The sequence below is a fragment of the Felis catus genome, chromosome C1 (genome assembly GCF_018350175.1).
Source record: "Felis catus isolate Fca126 chromosome C1, F.catus_Fca126_mat1.0, whole genome shotgun sequence".
Classification (NCBI taxonomy): Eukaryota; Metazoa; Chordata; class Mammalia; order Carnivora; family Felidae; genus Felis; species Felis catus.
The window spans coordinates 7,535,798-7,562,613 of record NC_058375.1 but is presented as its reverse complement, the minus strand read 5'-3'; the positions used below and the strand labels follow the sequence as shown (position 1 = coordinate 7,562,613).

The following is a 26,816-nucleotide window of genomic DNA, read 5'->3' as shown; positions in this document are numbered from 1 at the left end:
GGAAAAATGTGATTTTCACACAAAATGCTACTGAGAAAACCTAAGAAGACGAGTAAGGACCATTAGGACTATTAAAAAGCAGACAGTAAAATAATTTTTAAAACATAAAAATCCATAGCTATCCTAAATATCAGCAAAGATCAATTAGAAAATATAATGAAAATAAAGGCCCTCTAAGGGTAAATGCAAGAACTATGTAAAACTTCATCAGGAAGGAATGGATTTTACTTGAAAGATATGCCACACTCGTGAGTGGGAAAACTGTGTATTGCAAAGATGCCAATTCTCTCCAAAGCAATTTCTACGCTGAATGTAATTATAATCAAAATTCCAAAAGGATTTTATTTTTGATTGGCCATGGGGAAGGCAGGGGTGGGATCAAGGAGGAGAGAAAGAAATGTGATACAGTGATTCTGACATGAGCTTAGAAGTACACAGGGCCAGAAGAGCCAGGAATACTCTTCAAAAGAACAAAAGAAGAGCACAACTTACACTAAACAGATTTCTTTAAATGTAACAAATCTACAACAAAGACACAAGAGCCCATATGGATATCAGAGAACAAGAACAGAACGTCCTTGACACACATCAGTGTATTTCAGAATTTCATAAGATGAGGGCGACGTGTGACGTGAGCGGGAAAAGAAATACACTGAGAAACGGTGCTGGAATGATCGAGCTGGTCACTAGGAAAAAACAAAGTTATATCCCCTGCTGCTCTACTAACAGCAAATCAAGTGCCATACAAGAAAACGAAACTCATAAAAGAGAAGCAGGTGAATATTGCTACGCTGTTGAGGTGTGTGTGTGTCTGGACAGCAGGTTCTGTGAAGACACGGTGGGACGACGCACCTGCCACGTGGAGCCCACACTCAGGCTCGAGAGCACCGACGCGGGAGCCGGCACCGGCCGTCAAAGCGCGGGCTGGCGAGGCACACGAACACGACAACAAGCCCACTTCCTTGACGCAGAGGTCCGACTCCAAGGTTTTTACCCCAAAAAGGTAATCACAAAAGTAAGAAAATACCTATTTCTCAAGGACATTAAAGAAGGGTTGCTATAATGGTGAAAAACAGAAATAATCTAGATGTCCATCAAGGGGACCGGTTAAAATAAATTATGGTACAGAGACTCTCAGCACAATACCAGGCAGAAATTACACCTGATGACAGAGATCTGTATTTATGAACACGAACTCAGGTCTAAGACATAGCGTCAGGTGGGGAGCAGGGGGAAGGGTGGGAGAAGCCAGAACCAGGTGATTTTCTAAACACCTCCCGAGTGGGACCCAACAGTTCCAACAGAAGCCAAAAGGCAGAGAGCTCTAATCTCAGCTCTCAGATCTGTAGCCTCTCTGCCCTCCCCCCACCCCCGACTCTGACCCAAGTCAGACTCTTCCAGGTGCCTCAGTCTCTCAGCCTATAAAATGGAAATAAACGAAACACCCCTGCCCCATCACCCCCTCCACTGACCCCTGGGAGCTCTGAGGATGAACTAGCTGGTATTTGTGAAGGGCGCTGCTGTACTAAGTTATTATTACAGAAAATTTTCCAGTAGCTTCATCGGCTCTTCAGAGTTCTTAAGCAAAAGTGAAGAAGTTCTGATGAAATGCCCCAAAGCCAAGCAAAGCTGATAATAATGAAGCGGGAGAAGAAGCACACGGCAGCCTTGTCCCCCTGCCTCCCACATCAGGCGGTGGGGCGGCGGGGGTTTCATCAGTACTCCTCCAGGATGAGGTCAGCGCACACAGACTGCCTCGGGCCCTCCGAGGGGACCATTATCACACTGCAACCAGCGTCCCCAGGGCTCCTCATTAGTCTAATAGAAACCCTTCATGCCCTCATAGAGACCGACGGGACTGTGAGCCAGCACCCCCACCCCAGGTCACTAAAGAGCTCATCCCCTACCGAGGGGCACAGGGACAGATGCACACGGCGCCCCTTTGCCACGTGTCGGCCTCTCCTGCGGAATTCAGATAGCAGCTGCCAAGCTCTGGGAATGTCTAGGGAGAAAGGGAGTGGCTTCCAGAGGCCCGGGAGCATTAACAGTATCACCAACTCCAGCCAGGGGTGCAGAGAGACAAAGGTCAGGCCTCTGATGGGGCAGACGGGACACACGGCTAATCCCCACCGTTCGCGTGGTCAAGCGCAACACCGCATCATGGCACAGGAGGAACCCGGCCAGCAGCAGTGGACGCTGCTGTGTGGACAAGGCTGGCCCTCTCCCTTCCACCCGGCCCTCTGTGCCCAGCCTGGTTTGGGAGCGCCGGCCCCGTGAGTCGGAATGCTTTGTCCGGGGAGTCTGTGCCCCGCACATTCTTCAAAATCATTCCGCGTGCTTCCTTCTCTAATTCCTGTGTCTCTCTTTCTCTGTCTGTCTCATCCTGTCTCCTCTCAAATCCACTCCGGTGTGTCCCAGGGGGCCAGGATGAAGCAAGTCCTAGTGTTCTGATGCAACGCCCGGCCACAGGTGAGGCCCGGACTCTTCTGGAAACCTAACGAACAGGCAACAGCAGCTTGTGTTCTTCTTGACAGCACACAGGTGCTGATAAATACCGACCTCCAGGGTATTCTTGGTAAACACGGGCATGGCGGCCCCTCGCCCTCACGGGGGCACACACATGCACGCACGCGCATGCGGGCGCACGCGCACAGAAACACACACACACACACACACACACACACACACACACACACACAACCTCCCCAGCTCCGCTCTGGCACCTCAAAAACAAATTATTTAACTATTCTCTTCCCTGAGGATTAGAGCTATAATTTCAAACCCACAGCTCCTCGGCTTGTCTCGCACACATGCAGAACATTCTGATAGGTTAAATGCTGCCGTTTAATTACTATAATGAGAGGTGCTTTTTTTGGGTTTCCTTAAACATTGATTTTTCCCTCTCGTTTTACACTGGAAGTCATTTTTAACATGTTTTTCTCCATAATTTCCCCCATCCGCCCCCCTCTCCCCACCATGTACATAGGGAAGGAGGAAGGAGAAAGGCTGCTTAGGCCAATGTCTTAAAAAGTTACCACAGGTGGATGGGTGGCAATACCAAACGCCCAAATCATTGATTAACAATTTTTTAGGGGCGCCTGGGTGTCTCAGTCAGTTAAGCGTCCAACTTGGGCTCAGGTCATGATCTCACGGTTCGTGGGTTCAAGCTCCTCGTCGGGCTCTGTGCTGACAGCTTGGAGCCTGGAGCCTGCTTCGGATTCTGTGTCTCCCTCTCTCTCAGTCCCTCCCCCACTCACCCCTGTCTGTGTGTGTGTCTCTCTCTCTTAAAAAAATAAACATTAAAAAAATGTTAAAAAACAAAAAAACAAAACAATTTTTAATACAATGTTTAAAAAGCTTAATTTAAAAAAAAAAAAGGCAGAAGGAAGAGGCAAAAGCCACCAAAGTGGACTACAAAGTGACCAGACAGAAATGGTCAGTGAGAGACCAGACGGGATGACAGGGGAAAGTGGGGGCAGAGAACAATCCTGTGGGTGATTTTAATGAGGGGACCGGAGGGGTAAATTCCAGAGATGTCCTGCTTTTTTTTTTTTAACATTTATTTATTTTTGAAAGACAGAGACAGAGCATGAACGGGGGAGGGGCACAGAGAGAGGCAGACACAATCCGAAGCAGGCTCCGGGCTCTGAGCTGGCAGCACAGAGCCCAACACAGGGCTCGAACTCATAAACCGTGAGATCATGACCTGAGCCGAAGTCAGACGCTCAACCGACTGAGCCATCCAGGTGCCCCACATCAATTTAATTTTTAAGTTAAAGGATAAATATGAGCAAATTTAGTTAAGGAAGAAAACTCAGGTTCACTCTACGTTGTTGTTGTTGTTTTTAACGTTTATTCATTATTGAGAGACAGAGAGACACAGAGCATGAGCAGGGGAGGGGCAGAGAGAGGGGGAGACACAGAATCCGAAGCAGGCTCCAGGCTCCAAGCTGTCAGCACGGAGCCTGATGCGGGACTCGAACTCACAAACCATGAGATCATGACCTGAGCTGAAGTCGGACGCTTAACCGACTGAGCCACCCGGGTGCCCCCAGAGATGTCCAGCTTTAAAGCAGCCTCAAATCGAACAAGGAGGCTGTTTTCCATAGAAAGGCTGGACAAAAGCCAACTGAGCAAGATGCCTACAGGGAAGAAACTTACTTTCACGTATACTTTTTTCTCAGAGGTGTGCAACCTGTATGTTTTTTAAAACTGCAGATCATAACCCACCACCAAAACAAGGATATCTGTCCCAGGCACGGGCCAGGCAGAGCTACGGGGCGGGCGGTCTGAAGCTGTGCGTCCAGTCCCTGGGGTGGAGCTGGACCAGCAGCAGAGGAGGAGCCCGAGGAAGTGAAAGGCTCTTCCCCCTCCATCCCTCCTCCAGGAGACCGGGGGTCACTGAGCTCTGGGACCTCCCAGGGAGTCTTGGTCATGCTACCAAGCACAACGGGGTCTCTTTCACCTCACTCCTGCTGGAGCTGCTGCCTCAGGCTTCCTGCCTTAGCTCCACACACTTTTTATTCCTCTGACTCATCGATTCGTAAGGGGTAAGGTACCAAGAAGGCCATCAGCCACCAGAAAACCAAGGTACACGCAGGGTCAGGTCGCTGTAACCATCAGGCCATACACGGAGGCCACATCAGCAGAGCCTGCTGGCCGTCACGAGAACATCAGTGGAAATACATTCACACACAGATGGACAAACTCAGGGAAGAGCGAGTAAGGATGGTGGGGGAGAGAGGAGCTTTCTGGAAGGTGAGTTTTCAAGTGGCAGCCTTTCACTATCATGGTCCGATTCAGTGCAATCCCCCTTTTGGCAGGAGAGGCAGCCTTCACCAGGAGCAGGAACAGGCTTCTGGCGGAGAAGCCGTTTCCAGATAAAATACCACTTGCTTCACAAATGCCATCTCCTCTTTCTTCAGAGAGCTTCAAATTTCAGCGAAACCACTTACCAACGTCTCCCCACACAGACGGCAAGCCTGACAGTCACCCCGCGGAAGCGACACGAAAGCCGGGACACCCACCCCGCACAGCTGGTGCCTGACGGTGACACACCGCGGTGCAGCCGAGGGTGTGGGCACTAACCACACCACAGGGGTCTCTGGGACTTCCTTTAGGCCTCCTCTTGCCTCCCGGCCCCTGTCGTCTGACTCCCGGCCTGGAACTCTCTCCACGCTCTCCGTTCTCCTCCATCATCCGGCTCCGCAGACCAAACTCCCGGACAGTGAGCACAGATGCCTCCCTCCGCTTCACTCCTGGCATCATTCAGCCACCAACCCCACGGATTCCACCCCCGCACCCTCCCTAATCCATCCTCCCCTGCCCCACAATAAGTGCCCCTGCCCATCCACCATTTCTCACCTGAATTACTGCAGCGAACTCCCAACTGCCCACCCTACCCAGAGAGAGCTTTCTGAAACACAAACAGGATATATTATTCTCCATAAAATTCTTCATAGCTTCCCCACTCAAACCCTTGAGTTAACACAAATAAGGTCTGACCCCTACCTCTCCAACTTCCCAGCCTGTTTCCTGAATTTCCAGGTCACTCCTGGTCTCAGAGACAACGTTCCCATCCCATCCCATCCCTGCATGGATTAAAGTCAGCACTGCTCCCCAAACTCTAGAGACCACTAATTCTCTTGGGGACTCCTGTAAGGGTGATCTCCCCTATACTGAGGCCTTTTCTAACCCTCCACTCCAATCTTCCTCCCACTACAAAACTCATCACCCCCTCCTCTGGGCCCCTACACATACAGCTGTTATAGCACCCGTAATGGGTTATCACCCATACGACACCTGTTTGCAGATCATGGAACCTCACTGGACCACTAATATTAAATCTTATCTTCATACTTTTGGTGCTTAGCACAAATGTTGGCCATAAAGGAAACGGACACTTAATAAATCAGCGAATGATTGGACGAGTTTTTCCACTGTATCATACTGCCTCTGTGTACAAAACCGGGGACTAGCAATTCATACAAACACACATATAGACACATACATAACAGATACATAAGGGAGGAACTCAGAGCAATGATTCTAAGAAGCAGATAATTTAAAAATGTTTGTTTCACTTAAATATGCATTACAACTTCCTGGTTGTGCTTTTGTTAGACTGACATGAAAACAAGTTTGCATCCCTGACCCATCACTAGCTGGAAAGGGAGCAGAGCTCCAGAGAATTAAAGAAGAACTGGTCTAAGATTAAACCTTTGTGGGCGCCTGGGTGGCTCAGTCAGTTTAGCATCCGACTCTAGGTTTGGGCTCAGGTCGTGATCTCACGGTTCATGGGGTTGGGCCCCGCATCAGGCAGCAGATTCCCACCCCCCCCCCCCGCCTCCCTGCCCCTCCCCACTCGCTCTCTCAAAAATAATAAATATTTTTTTAAAAGATTAATCTTTTGCGATAAATATTCATCACAAATAAGCTGAGAACTGACTGTCCTTGTGTACTCTTGGTTCACCATGAAATGCTTTTAAACAAATGCCTACCACTTCCTCAAGACAAACAGAGTAATTATGGTAAGGCCTCGTTAGCGTTCACTTGTATACGCAATATACGTTAACGGCCCCAGAACCACCTTGAAATAATCTCAAAGCCAGATCTGTGCCGCTGGGGCAAGGCTTCCATTCCTAGTGCACTAGACCCCAGTGTTCTGTGGAGTTAATGACATCCAAGCTGATGGAAGTGAGCTCTGCTCCGTGGGAGTTCAACTCCTGAGAGTGGATCTTAAAGGTGAGGCACAGCAGCTCGGGAGAAAGTCGATTTAATTTGTTTAACATCATAAAAAGGGACATTTCCACATGGACAGCAAGGACATGAATATCATGGGTGTATGGCAGAATTATAAACGCATTTTTGGCGAAATTCAATAAAGCTGATTCCACTGCATAAGGTCAGCAATTTACTATAAAAAATGATATGATTGCAATTTTTAATATAACCCATGTATTTGCTGCAAGATGCTCTAGAAGATTGTGTAATGTAACCATTCGACCTCTCCACTGGAGCAGAGATCACCCTATTTACCCTTTGTTGTCCTGACAAAAGCCTCCACACAGAACAACAAAGCCAACAGCATTTACTAACACAGCCATCCTCTCAAGCCCGAACCTTCCCCTCCTCCGGCACAAGAACCAGCTCTCTCGGCAAGAGCCCTCGTGGAACACAGCAAGTACATCTCCGCGACTACGTAAAACTAACATTACGTTCACCTTGTATTCCTGGTCAGAGCGATGCATGTGAAAAGACGTGCATGAAAGAAATAACCTCTGTGGTCACTCCGGATTTCATTTCTAAGAACGGGACTCTTCGAGAAGAGCGCCCTCGTCTGCAGGAGTGGACGGGTGCACTGACAACACTGAAATTCAACCACTCACTGATGACACAGACCGGTTCCTCAGATTCAGGGGGCTGCCCTAAGTCTCCGTGCTCAAGCGCACTTTTTTTGAGGAACCAATTCGAGCTGCCACGAGGACTGAGTGAGTACACGTATGTGAGAGTGCTTTTAAATGTAAAGCAAACTACAGAGGCCAGTGGCGATCATACAGTCTGTATCCAATCACTTCAGGCTCACTTATGAATGACGCATCTGCGTCACCAGTAGTTTCTACTGCCTCACCACCAAGTTCTCCAATGGCATGGGCCATCCGTGTCCCCGCTGCGTGCACTCAGCAGGCCGCAGACCAGGAATGCCTGGTGAACAGGGATGAACCTGGTCACTGACGATATGAAAAGTTTACAGACTGAAACTCTGTACGAAACTCCAACAGTACTTCCATTTTCAATGGCCTCTCTTGGCGGAAGTTGGTGAGCTGTCACTCTCCCTTCCACCCCACTATGGGTTCTTGAGTCACATCAGGCTCCTTGTCTGCGCTGGAGTCTCGGGGCTGGCTGTGGCTCGGCCGACACTCTCATTCTTTGTGCTATGCTTTCAGCGGCCCTCCCGATGCAAACCTCCCACCCTCCCAACATCATCTCCTCACAGCACCTGGCTTAATTGCAACAATTCTGGGCATTTCACATTTCCGGACGATTCTGTCTCCACCCGGAATGCTGCATTTTATTAACCCTGATATTCTCAGTTGTAGGGCCAGCACCGTGCCTTCTAAAAAATACGCTCAACGCTTGTTGGCTGGATGAATGAATGAATGAACGATAAAAACGGTAAAAATCTTTCAAAATCAGGTATTCAGGCCTTGCAAACAACGGCACTATTTTCTGTTCTATTTTAGTACTTAGTCTGCTCTTTCCAGGACTGCTTCATGGAGAGGCTTTGACTGAAAAAAATGTAAGTAAATATCAGAAATGGACTCAAAAGAGGTCATCATGAATCTCCATATTTATTCTCTTTCAATTACATTCTGTACAAATTAGCTCCGTTTGTAAGTTAAACCGATTTTTCTAACAGCCTCTTCTTCAAACTCAACCTGTGTTCTTTCGGCCAAGACCCCAAATTTTGCAATTAGAATAATTTAATTGACAATTCTGTTTGTGACTCGCAAAGCAGGAGAGGGTATGGCTTTGTTCTTTAGCTTGAGAGGTTTACCCCCGTCAGTGGTAAAATATTTTTCTTGTTGGCTGAGAGTATAGCTCCAGCTTGAAGCTAAAAACGGAGTGGACGGGAGTCCTGTTCCTCTGCACTTTTAGGTTTCATTGAAAAGATGACATTTGTGTGGTTGTGATATTTAATTTATCACAGAGGGTCATGATTTCTTCCCCTGAAATGCCATGATAAGGTAAACTTCAACTTTATGAATGAAAGCCTTTGCAATCATTTAACAAACTGGAAATCTACACAAAATTTAAAGACCACCCTGTTACTACAACCTACTCGACAATCTAATTACAGAAAGATTGCTCAAAAGGGCTTTAAAACTAAAAAGAATAATTAACAGTAAGAGACTGGAGCATTCACAAGTCTTCTTATGACACGGGTGACATCTGAGAAGACTGGCTCCTACCAGAATGGTTTAGAAACCAAACGCAGGCCTGGGGAAAACTGGAAGGGAAAAAGGAGTCAACATGTTTGGTTTCAATAGCAGGCCTGTGTGGCCCACCATGCCACTGCCTCAGGACCGCTAGCAGCGACCTCCACTTACTGTCACAAATGGAAAGAAGATAAAGCTGTCCACTGACCGACCCAGCAAGCCTACAATGGAAAGTAAATGTAAAATAAAAGCACACTAAGTCATGCTTCACAAATGCAGATACTCTAACACACACACACACACACACACACACACACACACAGAGGACAGGCTCAAAGACAGGCTCAAAAATGTCAATTTAACAATGGATTGGTAAATGAACGAATACTATCCAAAGTTACTTTAGAATCTTTCTCATTAGAGCCCCATCAACATAACATATTGTGAAGTGGAGATTGCCTAATGGCATACTTTAAGTTTCACAAGTCCCTACTTCCAACATTTTCCAAACAAACCCACATATCACATAGTTCCTTTGGTGAAAACTCTCTTGCCCACCCTTAGGAGATAAATCTCATTACAACTCCCATCCCGAAGTGAGCCAGAAAGAAGTGACAAGTACTCTTACAACCCTCTCAGAAAGCCAGTGGCGATACAGAACACGTCAATATTTACCTCTTGGACAAACTACAGATACATCACCACTGCTTTTGTTAGCAATTACAGGCCCAGCTCTTCTCAAAAACAACAAAAACGGTTGAATAAAACAGTATCCTTCCCTCGCATATACATACAATTAGCTCTTTGTTGAATGAAACACTTTAGGTTTACAGCTGAGCCACTGCCACCTGCTTCTAGACTGAAAACACAACCTCTCTTCGGACTGTTTTTATTAGTGTGCTGCGGGGCCAAATGAATGCTTCCCTCGTTTTGTGGGCTGTTTACCTAAAAGGTTTGGAAAATGCCGAGTTAAGCCTTCGGTAAGAAAGGGGCTTATGATAAAGAGGTGCTTACACCCCTGTTTGGGGGGCAAGTGTGTTTTATGTGTGAATCTTTATTCTTCTACGGGCTCCTCTGAAGGCACTGGGCGTTCATTCTCACCTTTTCCTAGCGTGCCTTCCTGTATCAGAGAAGCGAGATGCTAAAAGCTACCCTTCCCAGACTCCTTGGCAGCTAGAGTCCTGGACTGGGAGTTAGGTGTGCTGACAGGCGGCGTGACAAGCAGAGAGGAGGTAAAAGACCCATAGTCCGTAGCCACTGCTTTTGATTTGCAAACGTGGGCTAATCAACACGCAAGATACTGGAAATCCGGAGCTTCCCTGTCACAGTGTCCAATCTCTAGCCCTCGCTTCACAGGGGTCAAGGGGCAATTTTACAGAGGTAGAAGCCAAGTTCATATCCTAACGTCCTGTCACTGTTCTTAAGGACGTAGAACACATGGCAGCGGTGGGCACAGCAACTTCCTGATCCCTGAGTCATGGCTTCGAGGGTGTGCTCTTGAACTCAAACGTTCCGTTCTGGTGGCAGCCTCCTGATCCCCCACTTTCCTCACTGGAACAGAGGGCGGAGCAGCTCCCCTGGCAAGCCAGTCATTTCTGGAGGCCTGGCCTTGGGTCCACTCTTCCGGCCCTTTCTATCGCGAGCCAGTTCCTAACTGCCTGAATTAAATCCCTCTCTGCTCAAAATTCCTGGAGGCTCCTGTTCCGTGAATTTTTATGATCCCAACAAGTCTGTCTTTTTAACATAACGTTACAGCAAACTGACCACAGCCCCTTAAGAATGTACGTTCTAAGAGGATATACTCTGCTATATCTTTGTCATCATCCATGAAGCTCTTATTTCAGTGTCAGGCACTCTGCTGAGCACTTTTCACGTCATTTTCATTTAATTCTTACCCGAGTCTTTTGTAGTAAATGCTACCATTAACCCCGTTTTACAGATAAAGAAACCACGGCACAGTGAGGTTAAGTATTTTATCCGGGGCCACACAGCTAGGAAGTAGTGAAACTAGCATCTCGACCCAGGCCGTCCATGCACTATCACCTCCCACGCTGAAGTATTCCAAACATGACCTGTTACCTAGTCTCTCTTAAGAATGCTTCCAAAGCGGTCACCTGGGTGGCTCGTCCGTTAAGCGTCTGACTTCAGCTTAGGTCATGATCTCACAGTTTGTGAGTTCGAGCCCCGCGTCGGGCTCTGGGCTGACAGCTCGGAGCCTGGAGCCCGCTTCGGATTCTGTGTCTTCCTCCCTCTCTCTTCCCCTCCCCTGCTCACACTCTGTCTCTCTCTCTGAAAAATAAATAAATGTTTAAAAATTTTTTTTTAAAAAAAGGAATGTTTCCAAAGCCATGTGGTTTTACTATTGGAAAGGAAGTACAAATACAGCACCTTCATCTTCCTATTTTCCGTGCTCCAAACCCTGCACACTCATACACGACTGGGGAGAACACAAAATGGCACAACCACTGTCAATGACACTTTGGAAACGTGTTAACCAGTTAAACATATACCCACCACACTATTCAGACATTCCACCTACCAGTACCACCCAAGAGAAAGAGAGTCATATGTCCCTACAAAGACTGATACACAAATATTCATAGCAGCTTTATTTTTTTTTAAGTTTATTTATTTGTTTTGAGAGAGAGCATGAGCATACATGAGTTGGGGGAGGAGCAGAGAGAGAGGAGTGAAAGAATCCCAAGCAGGCTCTGGGCTGTCAGCACGGAGCCCAACGCGAGGCTCAATCTCACAAACTGTTTGATCATGACCTGAGCCAAAATCAAGAGGCAGCTTAATCAACTGGGCCACCCAGGGCGCCCCCACAGCAGGTTTATTTTTAATAGCAAAAAACAAGAAACTCAAATATTCATCAACAAGTGAACCGGTGAACAAGTTGTATTCTATCCAAACAATGGAATTACTATTCAGCAATAAAAAGGAATGAACCACTAATACACGTAACAGTGTAGACAAACCTCAAAATCTCAAATGCTCTGTGAAAAAAGCCAGATCAAAAGAAGTACACACATTGTATAATCCCATTCATATGAAATCCTAGAAAAGGCAAACTAATCTTTACAAGAGAAAACAGATCGGTGCTTGTGTGGGTACTGGGGGGCTGGAGGCAGGAAGCTGAAGGTAGGAGGAAACATTTGGGGGTGATCAGTATGTTCACTGTCGTGACTGCAGTGGTGGTTTCACGGGTACGTATGTGTGTCAAAATTTTAAAAATTGCACAATTTAAATATGTATGGTTTACTGTATGTCAGTGATACCTCTACAAAGCGGCTTAACACTCTGACGCCACCGTGAGTAACCTGCAGTCCTGCCTCCCTCACCCCACACGGCCAATCCACTACTGAGCATGGCTTACTCTTTTCCCTACAATTCGGTGGCTCGGTCCTTCCTTTCCAGAAAGGATGTGGCAGAGTCCAAAGACCTCTAGTCAGAAGACTGGGTCCTACTTCGACTTCTGCCAGATTCTTGCACTGCTTCATCTAAGCCTCAGTTCCCTCATCTGTAAAATGGAGGATTCGTTAAATCACGTATTCATTCATTCGCTCATTCATTCATCCAACAAATATTAACTCGCCTACTACAAAGATAATACTGGAGAAGAACCTAATGTGTGCTTTGTAAACCATAAAATTGTCTATATAAATACGCTGGCATTTTCATTTCCATCTCGACTGCCACCTTCCTAGTCCAGATCCTCCACATTTGAGAAAAGACCTGGCAGTGCCTCCTTTATGGCTGGCTTTATTATTGCCAGGCCTCTCGGGTTCAGACGCAGAGCCCAGAGGAAACTTTCTTGGTAGAGCTCTGACAGAGTTTCAATGGGTTCAAGTAATGCTATCCGCCATTATTTATAAAACTGAGTCCTGACGCTGGCTCCTTCCTCACTGCCCATCTCACCAACCCCAATTCTCTTTCCTGCAGAGGCTACGGGCCAATCCAGCTAACAGCACACAAGCCTCAGTGTGAGCCTCCCTAACAACGTCCTTCCCACTCTTTGACCACCTATGCCTACTGCCTCCCTCAATGTCTAGGTTAAGACGGAGCTCTGCTGACCTAAGGAACTTTGGAAAAGAGCATTTTCAGTGGATACTACAAGGCTAAAGACAAAAAGAACCGCATCCAAACCCTGTACTCTAGCTGGTGATGGCATACAGCAATTCCAAAACTACCTTACATGTATGCCGGAGATGACCACGCATTGTAGACTCAAGAAAAGCCGAGCTCCATGGGGCGCCTTGGTGGCTCAGTTGGTTAAGCATCTGACTCTCGGTTTCGGCTCGGGTCACGGTCTCGTGGTTTCAGGGGTTCGAGCCCTGTACCAGGCTCCGAACCTGTTTGGGATTCTCTCTCTCCCTCTCTGCGCCTTCCCCACTCGTGCTGTCTCTGTGTCTCTCAAAATAAATAAATAAACTTAAAAAAATAAAAGCCGAGCTCCTTCTGCAAACTTTCCCTGGTGAGCGCCTTCCATTTCTGGCCAGCGTTCGTTCATTCAGCCCCTCCTTCATTAGCCTCTGACTGGTGCTGGCTCTGCTGGGTGTGGAGGAAGCTGGGAAGAGTGAGACACCGCCTCTGCCCTTGAGGGACTCACAGTCCGGTGAGCTTTATACCGCAGTCTCGCTGGGTCGGACAGTGTCGACTTCTGAGACACGGCCACCTCTCATGGATACGCGCAGACACAGCTGATGCGCACTCTGCCCCCATCCCCACCTCCTTCCAGCGAGCCCCTCGCACCGGAAAAGAGAGGTGCCCCACCATTCTTTCACGAAGCGCCTGGTGTAATTATACTCTACACATGACAGGTACCGAATAAAGGCCGACCACCTAACCAATAGCCGAGGACCCATAAAACATCCAGTAACAACAAAAGAAAACTAAGCCGTATATTTCATTTGGAAAGATTGTAACCACGTTTCTGAAGCTTGCCATTTATTTGAATGTTTCTTGTGTGTCAAAAATTAAATTTAGGAGCCCACATCCTCTCCAAAAACGGGCTGAAAAAGGATTCTTTTAGAAAGAAAGCATTTTTTCCTGTAACCAATGACCAGAATGTCCCCTCAGAATCCAAATCTGTGCTAAGTGTTAATGATAATGTGTTACGCGGCCTTTTTTCTTTTATTAATTTCTTTCCACCTACAGTCATGTTTACATTAGAAAACAGTTTTCTATTCTTTCTGGGGGGAACACAGTCTCATGAAATTTTAAGCAAGAAAATACACCCTAGCCTACTCACATATGCAAAGCAGTTCTACTTCAGCAGCGTGCCAAACACAGGCCCAACAATGTCTACACAAGGATATCCACTGGGGCACTGTTTGAAACGGCGGAAGACAGGAACCAACCTAAATGCCCACTAAATTGGGACTGGTCAAAACAAATTCTGGACCACGGTCATCCTGGAGTACCATGCAGCCACTGAGAGCAAGGAACCCAATCTATAGGTGCTGATGTGGAATGAATGCCCAAATGTAACGTCAAGTGCAAAGGTGAAGTGTAAAATACGCTACCACTGCATTAAAAAAGTGTTTGTGGTTCTCTGGGAGGAGTAATAAATATTAACATGCTTTTATATGGGTAGATTATCTTTGGAATGATACAGAAGAAACTCAATAAAGAGCGGCATCCTCTGGAAAAGAGAATTAAGAGGGACGGGAACAAGAGAAAGGAGGAAGACGAATTTTTCACCGTACATCCTTCCTTACGGTTTGCATTTTTGAAGCCACATACGTATCTTACCTTTCCACAAAGTAAAAGAGAAAAACAAAATTCTCAAAGACTACTACCATACATGACAATGTCACTTTGCTTTTCTTTGTCGCACTGTTGAAGGCACAAAGGCTCGAGAAGAGAGGAACCATTCTTCATTTCCAGGGCAAACTTCAAAGCAACTAGGTAAACCCGAAAGAGCTGTGTCCCCTCCACCCCGAGCTCCTCCGTGCCACCATCCCCCCCCAAGCCAGGTCCCCCTCATGGCAGGAACCTACTCGCCTCAGCCTTCTTGGGGGAACAAGTCCCATCCGTTCCCCTCTGAACGGGGAAGCCATAGTATCCCCATTTCCAGGGCATTCGGCCAGTCTAGCTGCTGTAGCTCTCATCCTGGATGCTGAAAAAGAATCTCTGGAGTTCGAGACAAGTTTGGATAGCAAGGGGAGCAGGAAAATTGATGGGGGAACACCAGTCAGTGTGATGAATAGGCCGGTCCGGAACAGCAGGTGACGGATATGCAGATGCAAGGCTGGCAGGGAAGGAAGATGGTCCGTTCACAACAGATGGATGGAGGTGCTCAATCATCCTCAGGAACGAGCCGGAGGCTGCCGCGCACAGCCCTGTCTGCTCGGCCACCGGCAGCTCCTCACTCACCTGCGGGGCACGGCCCCAGCCCCAGAGGCTCTCTGCACGGGACCCATCGTAGGGCAGGGCCTGGGGGAGCGACAGCAGGCAGCGTTTGAGGAAATGCCACTAGAATGCAGGCTGGACTCGCGAGGAACTGACCGCTGGTGAACTTTTTCCTCCGGCTTGCAAAAAACACACCCATTTTGTCTCTCCTGATAGCTCTCACTCCGGGGGCGGGGAGGCTTGCCCTGCCAGGGTGACCCGCTTGCCCAGGCCTAGGGGACACAGGAATTCCACTGTTGAAACCAGGACAGTCTCGGGCAGACTGGAGCCTGCGGTCACCCTTCTTACCAGCCACTGTCCTGTCCTTTTCTTTCCCTCGTCACCAGTGAGAGAGAACCGAGATCACGTATTCAGTTCAAGCTCATGACCGAACAGAACTCCTCAGGTAGGTTATTTTGTTTCTTCCAGTCATCTGAGACTAACAGAGAGGTAAGGCAATACGAAAAATCACCCAACCCTGGTCTTTGCCCAGAAGGGGAGCATCTTTTTAAAATGTCCACATCAGGGGTGCCTGGCCAGCTCAGTTGGTGGAATGTGTGACCCTTAATCTCAGGGTTGTAGGTTCGAGCCCCACACTGGGGGTAGAGATTACTTTAAAAAAATTAAATAAAATAAAACATTCTTTAAAAAGATAAATAAAATGAAACATTCAGGATAGAGAAGGCACAATTACTCCAGTAAATACAGGAATGAATCTAAATCTCGATGCCACGATCCACGTGTCATTAACAAAGAATCAGGAGGGCCAGACAGCCCCTCACAGAGCCAATACCATTCCTGCCAGCTCAGCCACAGGAGTCTCTGAGGGTGAAGGAACGGGCCACCACCGTCAAGCATGGGTTGGGAGCTGGCGAGATCTTCGTCTCCCTTCCCCGCCCCCCTCTAAGGTCTCTGATGGACCCAAGCTCTAGAAAGAGCAGCGTTATAAAAATACTTCTGGCCTCACTAAGACACGTTAAAGAATTAATTATAAAGTAAAGCTGAAGGAGAAAATTAATTTTAGAAACACATGAGGTTACAATTTTTTTTTTTCCTGGAGATGGGGGAGGAAACATAGTTATTTTCGTTTTCATCCTGGGGGCACAAGCTGGGAGCTGTCCAGTCGATAACCTGGCCATCAGAACAAGGTTTGTAATTAAAAGGTCAGTGACCTGGAAAGCCAGGGCCCCACTCCCAGAGCTTCTCAGTAATGACGGAGCTATTAAATTAAGACTGTTATGAAATCAATGCTAAAAAAGCTTTCATGGTAACGAGATTCCATTCAAGGACATGCAAACTACCTCATGAAATGGACGTAAATGATAAAAAAGAAAAGTAATAAAAGAGAGTTAAATTGAAGTCTGTGTAAGAATTTACTCCCCCTTAAAATACTCCAGCGAGAGCAGCCCTTCACCTCTACCCCGCCACCAAGGTTGAGACCATCAGGTTTCTTCCTCAAGTTCATTTCCAGCAAGGAGGCAGCTCTGCTACCAGGGGTTCCGCTTCCAGGAACAGGAGAGAGATAAGATCTTGTTTCACCTTTTAGAATGAGAAAGGATGGTGGTGTCTCTTGTCTGCTCAGTTCTCCTCACCCCTGGACTATTTACTAGATGAACGAGAGCACAGCCCGTTCCTGACACACTTGAGAAAGGCACCATGAGCACAAGTCTCAGCCAACACAGCCCAGGCCCCGTCAGGCGGGATTACACAGAAACGTGTATGACGTTTGTCGTTCTTCCAGAAGCCTGCTTTGCAACATGGATATGAGAGTAAGCTAACAGACAACGCTGTCTTCCCCCCATGTCACCTGCCCCGCACCCCCGACAGACAGGCATCACTTATACCCACCTTCCACTCAGCCTGCCAACGTGTTTGGAAGCAGCCTGCCTCCTACATTTTGTGGTTGGATAGGGTGTCAAATCAACATAAGCCTATTGACAACGCTGTCCAAGCCTCTAACTTTCTGGACCGATTCTATTGCTGTTTTTAAGCTACTCTAACCTCCTGGACCGCAGCCCACTTAAAGCCCAGACATGACGCCTGCCCGGTGAGAACGGCTTCTGTAGGCGGTTCCAGTGCTAGGAGGGCTTAAACCCCCACACACAGCCCAGTGATCCCCATGTTCAGCTGACTACGCGGTCGATGTGCCATCTGCAGAATCAAGTGGTTGGAAGGAAAACAAAAACATTTATTCTAATACTCTGAAGGTGAACAGCTGCTTTTCTCTTTCATCCAAAAAATTCCCGATAAAAGAAAGAAATGTTGTAAATTACACAAAATGGCAGTACAAACTTCAAAGAAAATGATAAATGATTCCAATAACTTCATGTTTCTCATTAATGACTCCACATTCAGACTTTAAAGCATCCAGAAGAGACCTCACGATACAAAAACAAAAAAGCCACAAACACAGAAGACGTTCGCAAACCAACTCTCTTGCATGCCTATCCCATTCCCTCCCCGCCTAGCCCGCCCCTGCCCCTCCCTGGCCCCCCAAATCAGAGAGCACAACATTTAACCTGTCAGTATCAGAGGCAGGCTTCAGCCCTGCTTCGGGCTGTGGTTTCCCATTAAAACAAACTCAGCTGATGTGCCTAAAGTAACCCTCATTTTCCACTGAACTGACATGCACTATAGGGACCTCAATTTCTATATTAAATATTAAATAATATTAAAAGAAAAACAAAATTGGATTTGCCTTTTCAGGAAAGAGATGTTTATTAAAAAAAAGAAAGTCAAGATTATAATTCAAGGCAGAGCTCCACTGCAATTCCCCGAAGTGACATTTGCTAGGAAAAGCCAAGACTACAGTAGCTGCGAGCTCGCCCAAAGCCAGCGCTCCAAACCCCACCCCCACCCCCACCCCCAGCGAGAGGACGAGTCCTACAGGGGGTAGCTGCGGGGAGGATGCCAGAACCTCGATCCCTCCCCTCAGGACACCCTCCCCACCCCCACAGACCACCCAGTCAACTCTCTTTCCTTCCCAAGTACAGTTAGGGACAGGGGAGCCGCTCGCTCCTTTGCAGAAGGCCCTCCCTCCCTCTCCCCAGCAGAGACGGCGCCAAGCTCTGCTGACCGTGTACACCTGACCCAAGGAACAGCCGGAAATTTAAAAAGTGAAGTGTAAATCCACGAAGGGGCTCTTCTTCCCCAGGCGCCAATCAAACCTTGGAATCCTCTGCCCAGAAAAGGTCCTGCCAGAGCTTACCCTATTGGGATTCAACTCGGAAACAGATAATTCCTGACCGAAGCAGCATTTTAGGGGATGATGGAGACGGGTGATTGCGTCCAGTGATTCTGGACTGAGGCTCAGGGTAAATTCCCGTGGTTCTCTTTGGAGGAATAAGGGTAGGAGGCCCCTCTGCCGGTTCCTGCTACCCTAATGTTCTAAAATCTCTCACCGACCCAGGGGTCGAGGAGGAACGGTGCCGGTTCCACAGTGACGAACACTCACCTCCCTCAGGCCTCCGCTCACGCCACCCTCTCAGAGAGGCGTGCTCTGGTCGCCCTGTCTAAAGGCGCAGCCCGTTCCCACCCCAGCACCGGGGCTCCTGACCCCACGCCCCCGGCCTTCTTTTTCTCTGTGGCACTTGCCACCCGATATACTACGTGTCTCCTTTTTCCGTCTGTTGTCCGCCTTTGGCCGTTAGAATGTAAGCTAGGCGAGGGCAGGGATGCCATCCTGCCCCTTCTCTGCTGAGTCCCCGGGGCCCAGAACAGGGCACGGCACAGGGTAAAACACTCTTGGATGGATTAATCAACTGGGTTTGTTTCGCGTTTTTTAAAGGAGCAACAAATAATAATTGCACAAAACACTTTCCTCTCTACAGTAATTATTAGCCAACCAACTCAAAAGAAGTATTATTTGGTCCAGAGTTTCTCCCTCTCTCTTTTTTTCTCTCCCTCTCCCAGTCAGGGATTTATTAAAATTAAACAGATTAGATGGAGCTCCTGATACTAAAACTGCTCAGCAAAGCCTGCGGTGGGGAAGTGCCGAGCAAACACCAGAGACATTTGTCTCTAAATTGCTCTAAATACCTTCTGCAAATGAAATTCTAACCCAGCTGCGTTTGAGAGAAAATGAGGAATAACTGGTCATTGTCAGTGGAAGAGAAGATCAGGCAGTTATAATATTGCACAATATACTGGGGCAAAGGATCTCTCGGCAACCATAGATTTTGTCTCAGGTTACCCCGGGTAATCAGCACAGCTTTTAGGCTCAGCTTTCCCGAGCTTCCATGCTTTGATGAGGGAGCTGAAATCCCCAAGCTTTTATGATTAATTACTCCCCATAGGTACACATATTTCAAGGAAAAACTCTTTTATGGCATGATGGCTGCGGAGTGGAGAGGCCAGCCAACGCACTCCAAATTTTAATAACCGCCTGCTGATGGGGGGCGAGCACAGTGCCGCCAGCACATGCACAGCGCCCCTCACCAACTCAGTCAAGGGGCCGCCCCCGAGGCTGCTGCTGAACAGATGCCTGTCAATGGAGAGCTTCAGGCTCCTTCTGCCCAAACCCCAAGGGCACAGGTCCGGGACGCGATCCTGCAAGCATCTCTTTGGTGGGATACAGACCAAGGAAACACCACCAAGCCACTCCGTCTCTATTCCAGCCACAGATGACTTAAAGCCCACAACCTACAATTTTGAGGCTAACATTCCAGCTCCTAAAGGAAAAAGAGTTTGGTTGGGGGATGGGGTCGGGGTCGGGGTCAGGGTGGGGAGACACCTCACCTCTCCCCCTGCTCATGGTATATAAGGGCATTTATACAACTTTCCAGCTTTCTAGAAAATTAAATGTTCAAAGAATGAAAAGTCAGATTTCTTTTTTGTTGTTTTTCATTTTGGGGTTTGTTTTGTATTTTACAAAAACAGAAAATTATCCTAAATTGCAACAGAGCCAGAAGAGATTCTTTCTGCTTTGGACAATATTGAATTTGTCAAGACCCATTTAATCCCCGCTTACAGAAATACCATAAAACCAGTAATTTACCACTTCAATCTGTAAATCAGACTGACCCCAGGCTCGACCTTAACCTGACCTTGTTTAGCCATCTCATTTCCCTCGCCCTTCAATTTCTTTCTCCCTGGTTCTTTACTGAGGCAGCTGACCTCCTAACCTGAGGCCAGGCATTGTGTAGCCAGGGTCGTATCATCAGAAGAACAGACCAGAAAACAGAAGTCCTCCACAGTCCTATCCAGTGGGCCTCTCCTTGTTGCCTGTGCCAGGCTGTCCTGGGCTACGTTGATGGCCTTCCTTACATGTGGTGCTCGATCATCCAGGTGGCATCACCTCTCTGCTCCACCGTGGGGAAAGAAGCCTGCATTCCCTCTGGGGGGCTCCCCTTCACCCCCACACCAGTGGGAGGGCTACAGGAGGTCCTCTCGGCAACACCGTGGATTCCACCTGCCCCGTCCCCAGCCCCTTTCTGCAGGCCATACGACATGGCCATGGGAAGCTGTACCTTTCTTCTTGAGGAATGCTCTCCTGGTCGCAAGCGGGCTCTGACGGACTCGGGAATTCTGTAGAAACTTCACTGCTGTGGCAATCTGGTTGGGGAGATAAAACAGAGAAGAAAAGTAAACTTCCATGGTCTGAATTTCAAGATTCAAAATCCTACCAGTTTATCCCCACGCCCACAGAAATAAACACACCGCTGTGGTCAAATTTATAACCAGTTATTTCTCACATTGAGAATCTACCTAAATAGGGGCGCCTGACTGGCTCAGTCGGTGGAAAATCCAACTCTTGATCTCAGGGTTATGAGTTCGAGCCCCACGTTGGGAGGTGGAGACTACTGAAAAATAAAATCTTTAGAAAAATAAAATAAAATAAATATAAATAAAATATACCTAAATAAAAGACTACGTTGGTTCCCACTGGCTTCCTGTATCTGATTCTCTCAACCTAACCGTTAAGACCTGCAGGAATCCTTTCTTTTTCTCCTTGTTCAAGCTGATTCTTCACACTCCTGGGCAGGGCAGGTAGCCTTCTCCTGGCCACACGCATCCATGTCCCTATGCTTGTGCTCGTGCTATGCCCTTTTTCTAGAAGGCGGCCCTTTCCCATCTCTACCTGTCTAAACATTGCATGCATACACACACACACACACACACACACACACACCAGCACAGCCCTTTTATAGCCTGTGCTAACTCCTCGAAGCCTTCCCTAAATAAGCAAGCCATCTCTGATCTCCCCATTCTCTTAAATTCTTTAATGCTTGTAGTGTGTACCGTATAATTGAAGACATAATTATACTGTCTTCTAATGTTCAGGCTGCCTCCCCAACTACACTGCAAGCATCTGAAGAGAAGAGACCATGCTGTCTCCACAGAGCCTGGCAAAGTGCTGAGCGCAGACCGGCTGGGAAGGATTATATAAGAGACACCGCGCACAGCCATCCACGCTGGTCCCGCTTATGCGACGGAGCTCAATTCTGAAGAGACTTCAAAGGACAAAGTTTGGGGTTTCATGGCTAAAAGCTGACAGATTGACAGATTATCTCCCTACGTCTGGTGATGATATTATTTAATGAAATCTTCATATCTTCAAATAAGCCAAGGAGGGGGTGGAAGGCAGCGTGCTGAAGGCATTAACCTTCACATCACTCAGCACACACAAAGTGTGTATTTCCACGCCGCTTGTGTGCTCTCTGTCCCGGGCACTAGTGCAACGGGTGGGAAATGCCAACCTGCCCCAGAGAGAGAAGGGGCTGTTTTCAATGACTGGCATTACTCATCTCATCAAAACCAAATGGGTAACAACATCTCATGTTACAGGTAAAGTCATCAGACCCTAGAGTTCCCTCCTAAGTTGCCGAAGGAAAAAATTTCTAAGGGACCAAACATAAGGAACTTTTCTAAGATCCTGCAGACTAAGGACGGCAGCTATGCAGCGACTGTGGCTACAAATGGAATACAACTTACAAACAGTCTCCTCATGTTTTATATGAATTTAAATCTTGCGACCAGACACACTTCTCTGATAACAAAAGATGACGATAAATTAGAAAGAAAAACAGAAAGCCAGGCAACTCCCTTATATATTTTCCCTTGTAGTCCCTCTACTGGAGGCCTGCCGGAGACAGTCTCCCTAAAGGATGAACTCAAGTGTCCCAGGCCTTCGGATCCGGGCCCATCAGCGGTTAAGACACAACAGCATTCCCGGAGCGTGGCTGTCATCCATCCAGCCCTGCAAACCTATTAAACCCCGTCATGAGCTGCAGTGGTAACCAAGTCTGCAGCTCCGGACTGGACGCAAATCATGCTCCAGACTCTAGAGCCCAAAACTCCATACGCGCCCCCTCGGTCCCTCAACCACATCTCCTCGGTTCGCACCAAACTTTAAGAAAAAAAAAAAAACATGACCAACATCTACAAAATGATAGAGTTTAATGAAGACACGGGAGAAGGGAGAGAGAGAAGAGGAAGACAGAAGAGGGACTGGGGAGAAGAAAGGAGTGGCCACGGGACAAGAGGAGAAAGCAGAGGAGCTGACCCACCAGGGTGGGCAGAAGAAAGGGGAAGGGGAGAAGCTGGAGGGGGGATGGGGAGGGAGGAAGGAGAGAGAAGAGAGCCCCATGTCCAGGAAGGGGTGGACAGCTACACAGTCACAGGCCCCCCAGGGTCGATGCCCATCGGCACAGCTCTGATGGCTCGGGGGTGACCGCCCTTCACCTGGAAAAAAAATACACCTGCCACACACACGACAATTACGACACTGGTATCACGCGGCGGTCTCCGCACGCGGTGGTGTGTGCACCAGGTGTCAGAGGGAACGTGGATGAGCAGGTCTTGAGCAGCAGATATTAACAACACAGCTCCTCTCATTTACCCACAGAAGCGCCGACCTTTCCTTCATCCTTCCAAAATTTTCCATGATGGAGAAAGAAAACAGAATCCCACCACTAAAATGCACAGGTTTCACCTTGCTTTTTTAATATAGTCCTTGGTATATGCATTTCTGGTCAGAGAGCAAAGTTCTGATGGGTTTAATGGTGCACTCAATGCAGTGCTTGGCGCATTCCATCAATTTTTTTTTAAAAATTGCATCTCTTATTTCTTTAAATACATTAATCAGCCTAGTGTAGGCAAAACGGATCCATCGGACAATGCAATAAACATGAATTATCATCTATCCAACACGCATAATGGCTTAAAAATACATAATAGCAGGTGTAGTTTAAATGATTAGTTATTACACCTGTGGTGGGTCTGATTCAATTGGGAAAAATCATCTTTAATAGGTTAAAAGGTTTAGATCACCATGCTTTCCTTAAAGTGGCTGTAGAGAGGGAATGATGGAGTGCTCTGTCATTAGTAATTCATTTAAGAAAAACGTGGGGGATATAGCAAAGAACAGCATAAACGAGCGAATCCAATTTAAACATCAGGTAAAGTAGAAAACACCTTTTAAAAAAGCAAGATAAATGAATTCGGGAGGGACATGAAATTGACGTATTTATTTTAACGGGAATTTGACAAAGTCCCGGCACACTTCAAACTTGCAAAAATATGAACAATTTCTTTTAAAGTTTCCATTCACTAATTTCAAGCCATATAAAATCATGCTGCCAAACACCTACATAAAGTATGTTTGGGACTTGTTTATGTTCCTCTTGATCTCTGTCTGAAAATGCAGGCGACAGGCAAATCACATATTTAACAGCATCGATATCACTACACCAGATGCAAAAATATAAAGCATCCAAACTAATAGCCTCAACATAATGTGCTGAATAAGAAAGATACCCAGATAGGCAGCTCCAGGTAAGTGTGAACATATGAAAACCTCTCTCCTCCTTCCACTAATTATTTCCTCAGCTACTCTCTACTCTCCCCTGCACCCAGGAACTGGAGCTACAATACGGGGGAAAGGCCTGTCCAACCCAGAATTTTACATGCCCGAGAGCCATCCACAGATGGTAAAAGGTTTCCCCAAATCTGCACCCATAATGCAAAGATTTTAGCACACTAAATAACTGCTGGGCACACTGGGTTTTGCGGCTTTCATTCACCTATTGTTGGACACTTTGCATTAACTTCATGAAGCAATTCAACTGGCTCTTCCTCTACAGAGGGTCGACACACACAGCATGCTTTTGTTGGTCGAAATGATGGGGTGCCTGCAGCCTGTCCTGTATTATCGTTTGATTTTCTAATTAGGAGATGAATGTGACTATTCATGGGTTATATTTGTGCCCAACTAAATTACATAAATTCAGGCCAAATCTTCCGCCTCAATGTCAAAGATGTAAAACGGAGACAGGAACTTTATTGCACATGTTGTGGGAGTGCAGCAAGCCAGGGAAAATTCTGGCGCACAGCACCTGATGCCGTTGTTGGAAGCCACTTGCCGTTGAGTCCATGAGAAACATGGAATCGTTTTTCCTTTCTCCTCCTCTTGCGCTGAGAGTTCTTAATGAGCGCACCTCGAATTGCCACTAGCTGGTATCATAAAAATACGGGTGACGAACTCAGAGGAAAACAGAAGGGAAGTTTCTCGCCACCCCTATTCCTGTGACCTCACCTTCCACCTCCCTCCCCCAAAAAGCAAAATAAAACCACCCTGTCACCGTCAACTCCCGAGCGTTAGGGAAATTTGATCATTTTCACGGGCCTGTCACTGAAAGCCAGAGGTAAAGCCACGATGCAAGCAAGGGGAGTAACCTCCCCTCTGCAATGGCTGCCCCCCAGGGCCTGCTGCAACCCAGGGGGAAGAGGGGCCTTTGGACCCCGGATGACTGGCCAATTGCGAGAGACCCTTGTTTGAGAGCCCAGGATTTGTACTTGTATAAATCAATGGACTACAGCATACTCAGGGGTGATCTACGATGAACTATGTGCTGTTAAATGCATTGTGCGAGATAAGTAATCCCTGGTGAGCAGACTCGAGGTTCCGACAGTCTCCGCTGAAGAGATGCGTCCTGTGTGCTTCCCGCTCTCCTACAAAAGACCCGCACGCTGTAATCTTCAGAAGGCACACTTTCTTTTCCGCGCGAGGGGGACGGGAGAACAGAGCTTGCCTGCTAGCGACCCCGGGGTGTGAGGAAGCCTTAGCACTTTGCACCTGACACGTAAACCTGATGCATTGTCTCCAGTGACACTTATTTGGAATGCCACCAATTCCAGCACTCCTGTGTGCTCCGTACACATCTATCTCCTAAAACGTGAGCGTTCATTAGCCATTTTAAAATATTAAAAATAGTCAAAAATTAATGACGCTGACAACCAAAGCCAAGTCCTTTTTAACCCAGAGAGATCACAGCCAGAGGGCAAAAGGAATGACCGAGGTGCGGGCCCGAAGGCCCACCCCAACGCTGCAGTGTGGCACGTGCGTGCCTCAGAAGATTCCATCGCCTGTGAGAGGTTCCTACGCTGGTACTCTAAAGCAGATAGATACCCAGAATCCTGTTAACAAGCGTCAGACCAAAGCCAACTCGAGTTTTAACAAGGACCGACTTTAAAAGCCGGGCAGTGCGGAGAACGAGAGCACCCTCTTCAAACAGAAATGCTGCATTTTAGTAAGAAATCAGTACTCTGTCAGGAGTTCCTTGACAAATATGGTCATCGGTGGCACAAGGAAATAGTTGCAAAGCAGCTGTTAATCAGGGAAACACATCGTAGAACGCTGATGCTAGCACTCGTGAAAAAATGCAACGGGCTAATTATGAAGCTATATATCTCACTAAAGAGGCCGTGTTCCTTGAGATTCCAGGCAAAGCACTCTCAGATCCAGGGTCCTAGGACAACATAATTCTGGCTCTCTGCGTCCAGAATCCCCTCTAGTCTGCCAGTTCCCAATCCCGGGGCTCTCCGTTCTTTTTCAATCCTCCACACTCTCCCTCTTAGCTAGGGAAGGGGCTGAGAAGGGTGACCACCCTGGAAGCGGGGGTATCACGGGCCACATTCCAAGACGCCGTGCGTGCGAACACACCCACAAGGTGTCAGATCCTGAACCAGAACGAAAGAGAATCTACGAGCACGCACAAGAAGTGTCAGAACCCTCATTCTAAGCGTGGCAGGAGGGCAAACGTGTGTGAGCTGCAAGCGAGGGGAGCCGCGCCCCCCCACCCACCCCCACGCGCACCCCCACCCCCAGTCGCCAAAATGAAAAAGGAGGAATAAAAAGGAGAAGGGGGCAACAAAAAAGAGAGACTGTTGTGTCCGAAATCCCAAAGGGAGGAAGGAGGGGGACCGGCAGAAAGGAAGCTGCTCTGAAGAGCGTTGAGGTGCCACGCAGGGAAGCGGAGGGGGCTCGCAGGCAGGTGAGGGGAAAGTTAATATGCACAGGAAGGCTCGGTCAGCCAAAATTCAATACGATCCCCGTGCAAGGACAAGGAGGGATCCGGCTCCCCGAAACCAGCCGGGTGGGGGTGGGGGGAGGGGCGCCACCGACCGCTCTCCGCTCTCCGAGCAAAACCACTGGAATGGCAAGAGGGGAATAACCTTGAGGTGGACACGCCGCTCAGGCAGCCC

At 47.8% G+C, this 26,816-nt stretch overlaps 1 protein-coding gene and 1 long non-coding RNA gene across 3 annotated transcripts in view; one reads left to right on the top strand and one right to left on the bottom strand.

Annotated features, from left to right (window-relative positions):
- The window catches only part of PEX14 (peroxisomal biogenesis factor 14), a 145,727-nt gene that overhangs the window by 67,013 nt on the left and 51,898 nt on the right, over positions 1 to 26,816 (bottom strand). For both annotated transcript variants that reach the window (XM_003989484.5, XM_019836145.3), the window contains exon 3: positions 20,801 to 20,885. In XM_003989484.5, coding sequence (XP_003989533.1) covers positions 20,801 to 20,885 — 85 coding nt within the window. The remainder of the gene's footprint in view (positions 1 to 20,800; positions 20,886 to 26,816) is intronic.
- Positions 414 to 6,314, top strand: LOC123379469. Its single transcript, XR_006583904.1, has 3 exons — positions 414 to 1,003; positions 2,419 to 2,469; positions 4,926 to 6,314. It is a non-coding gene; the product is annotated as an uncharacterized LOC123379469 (long non-coding RNA).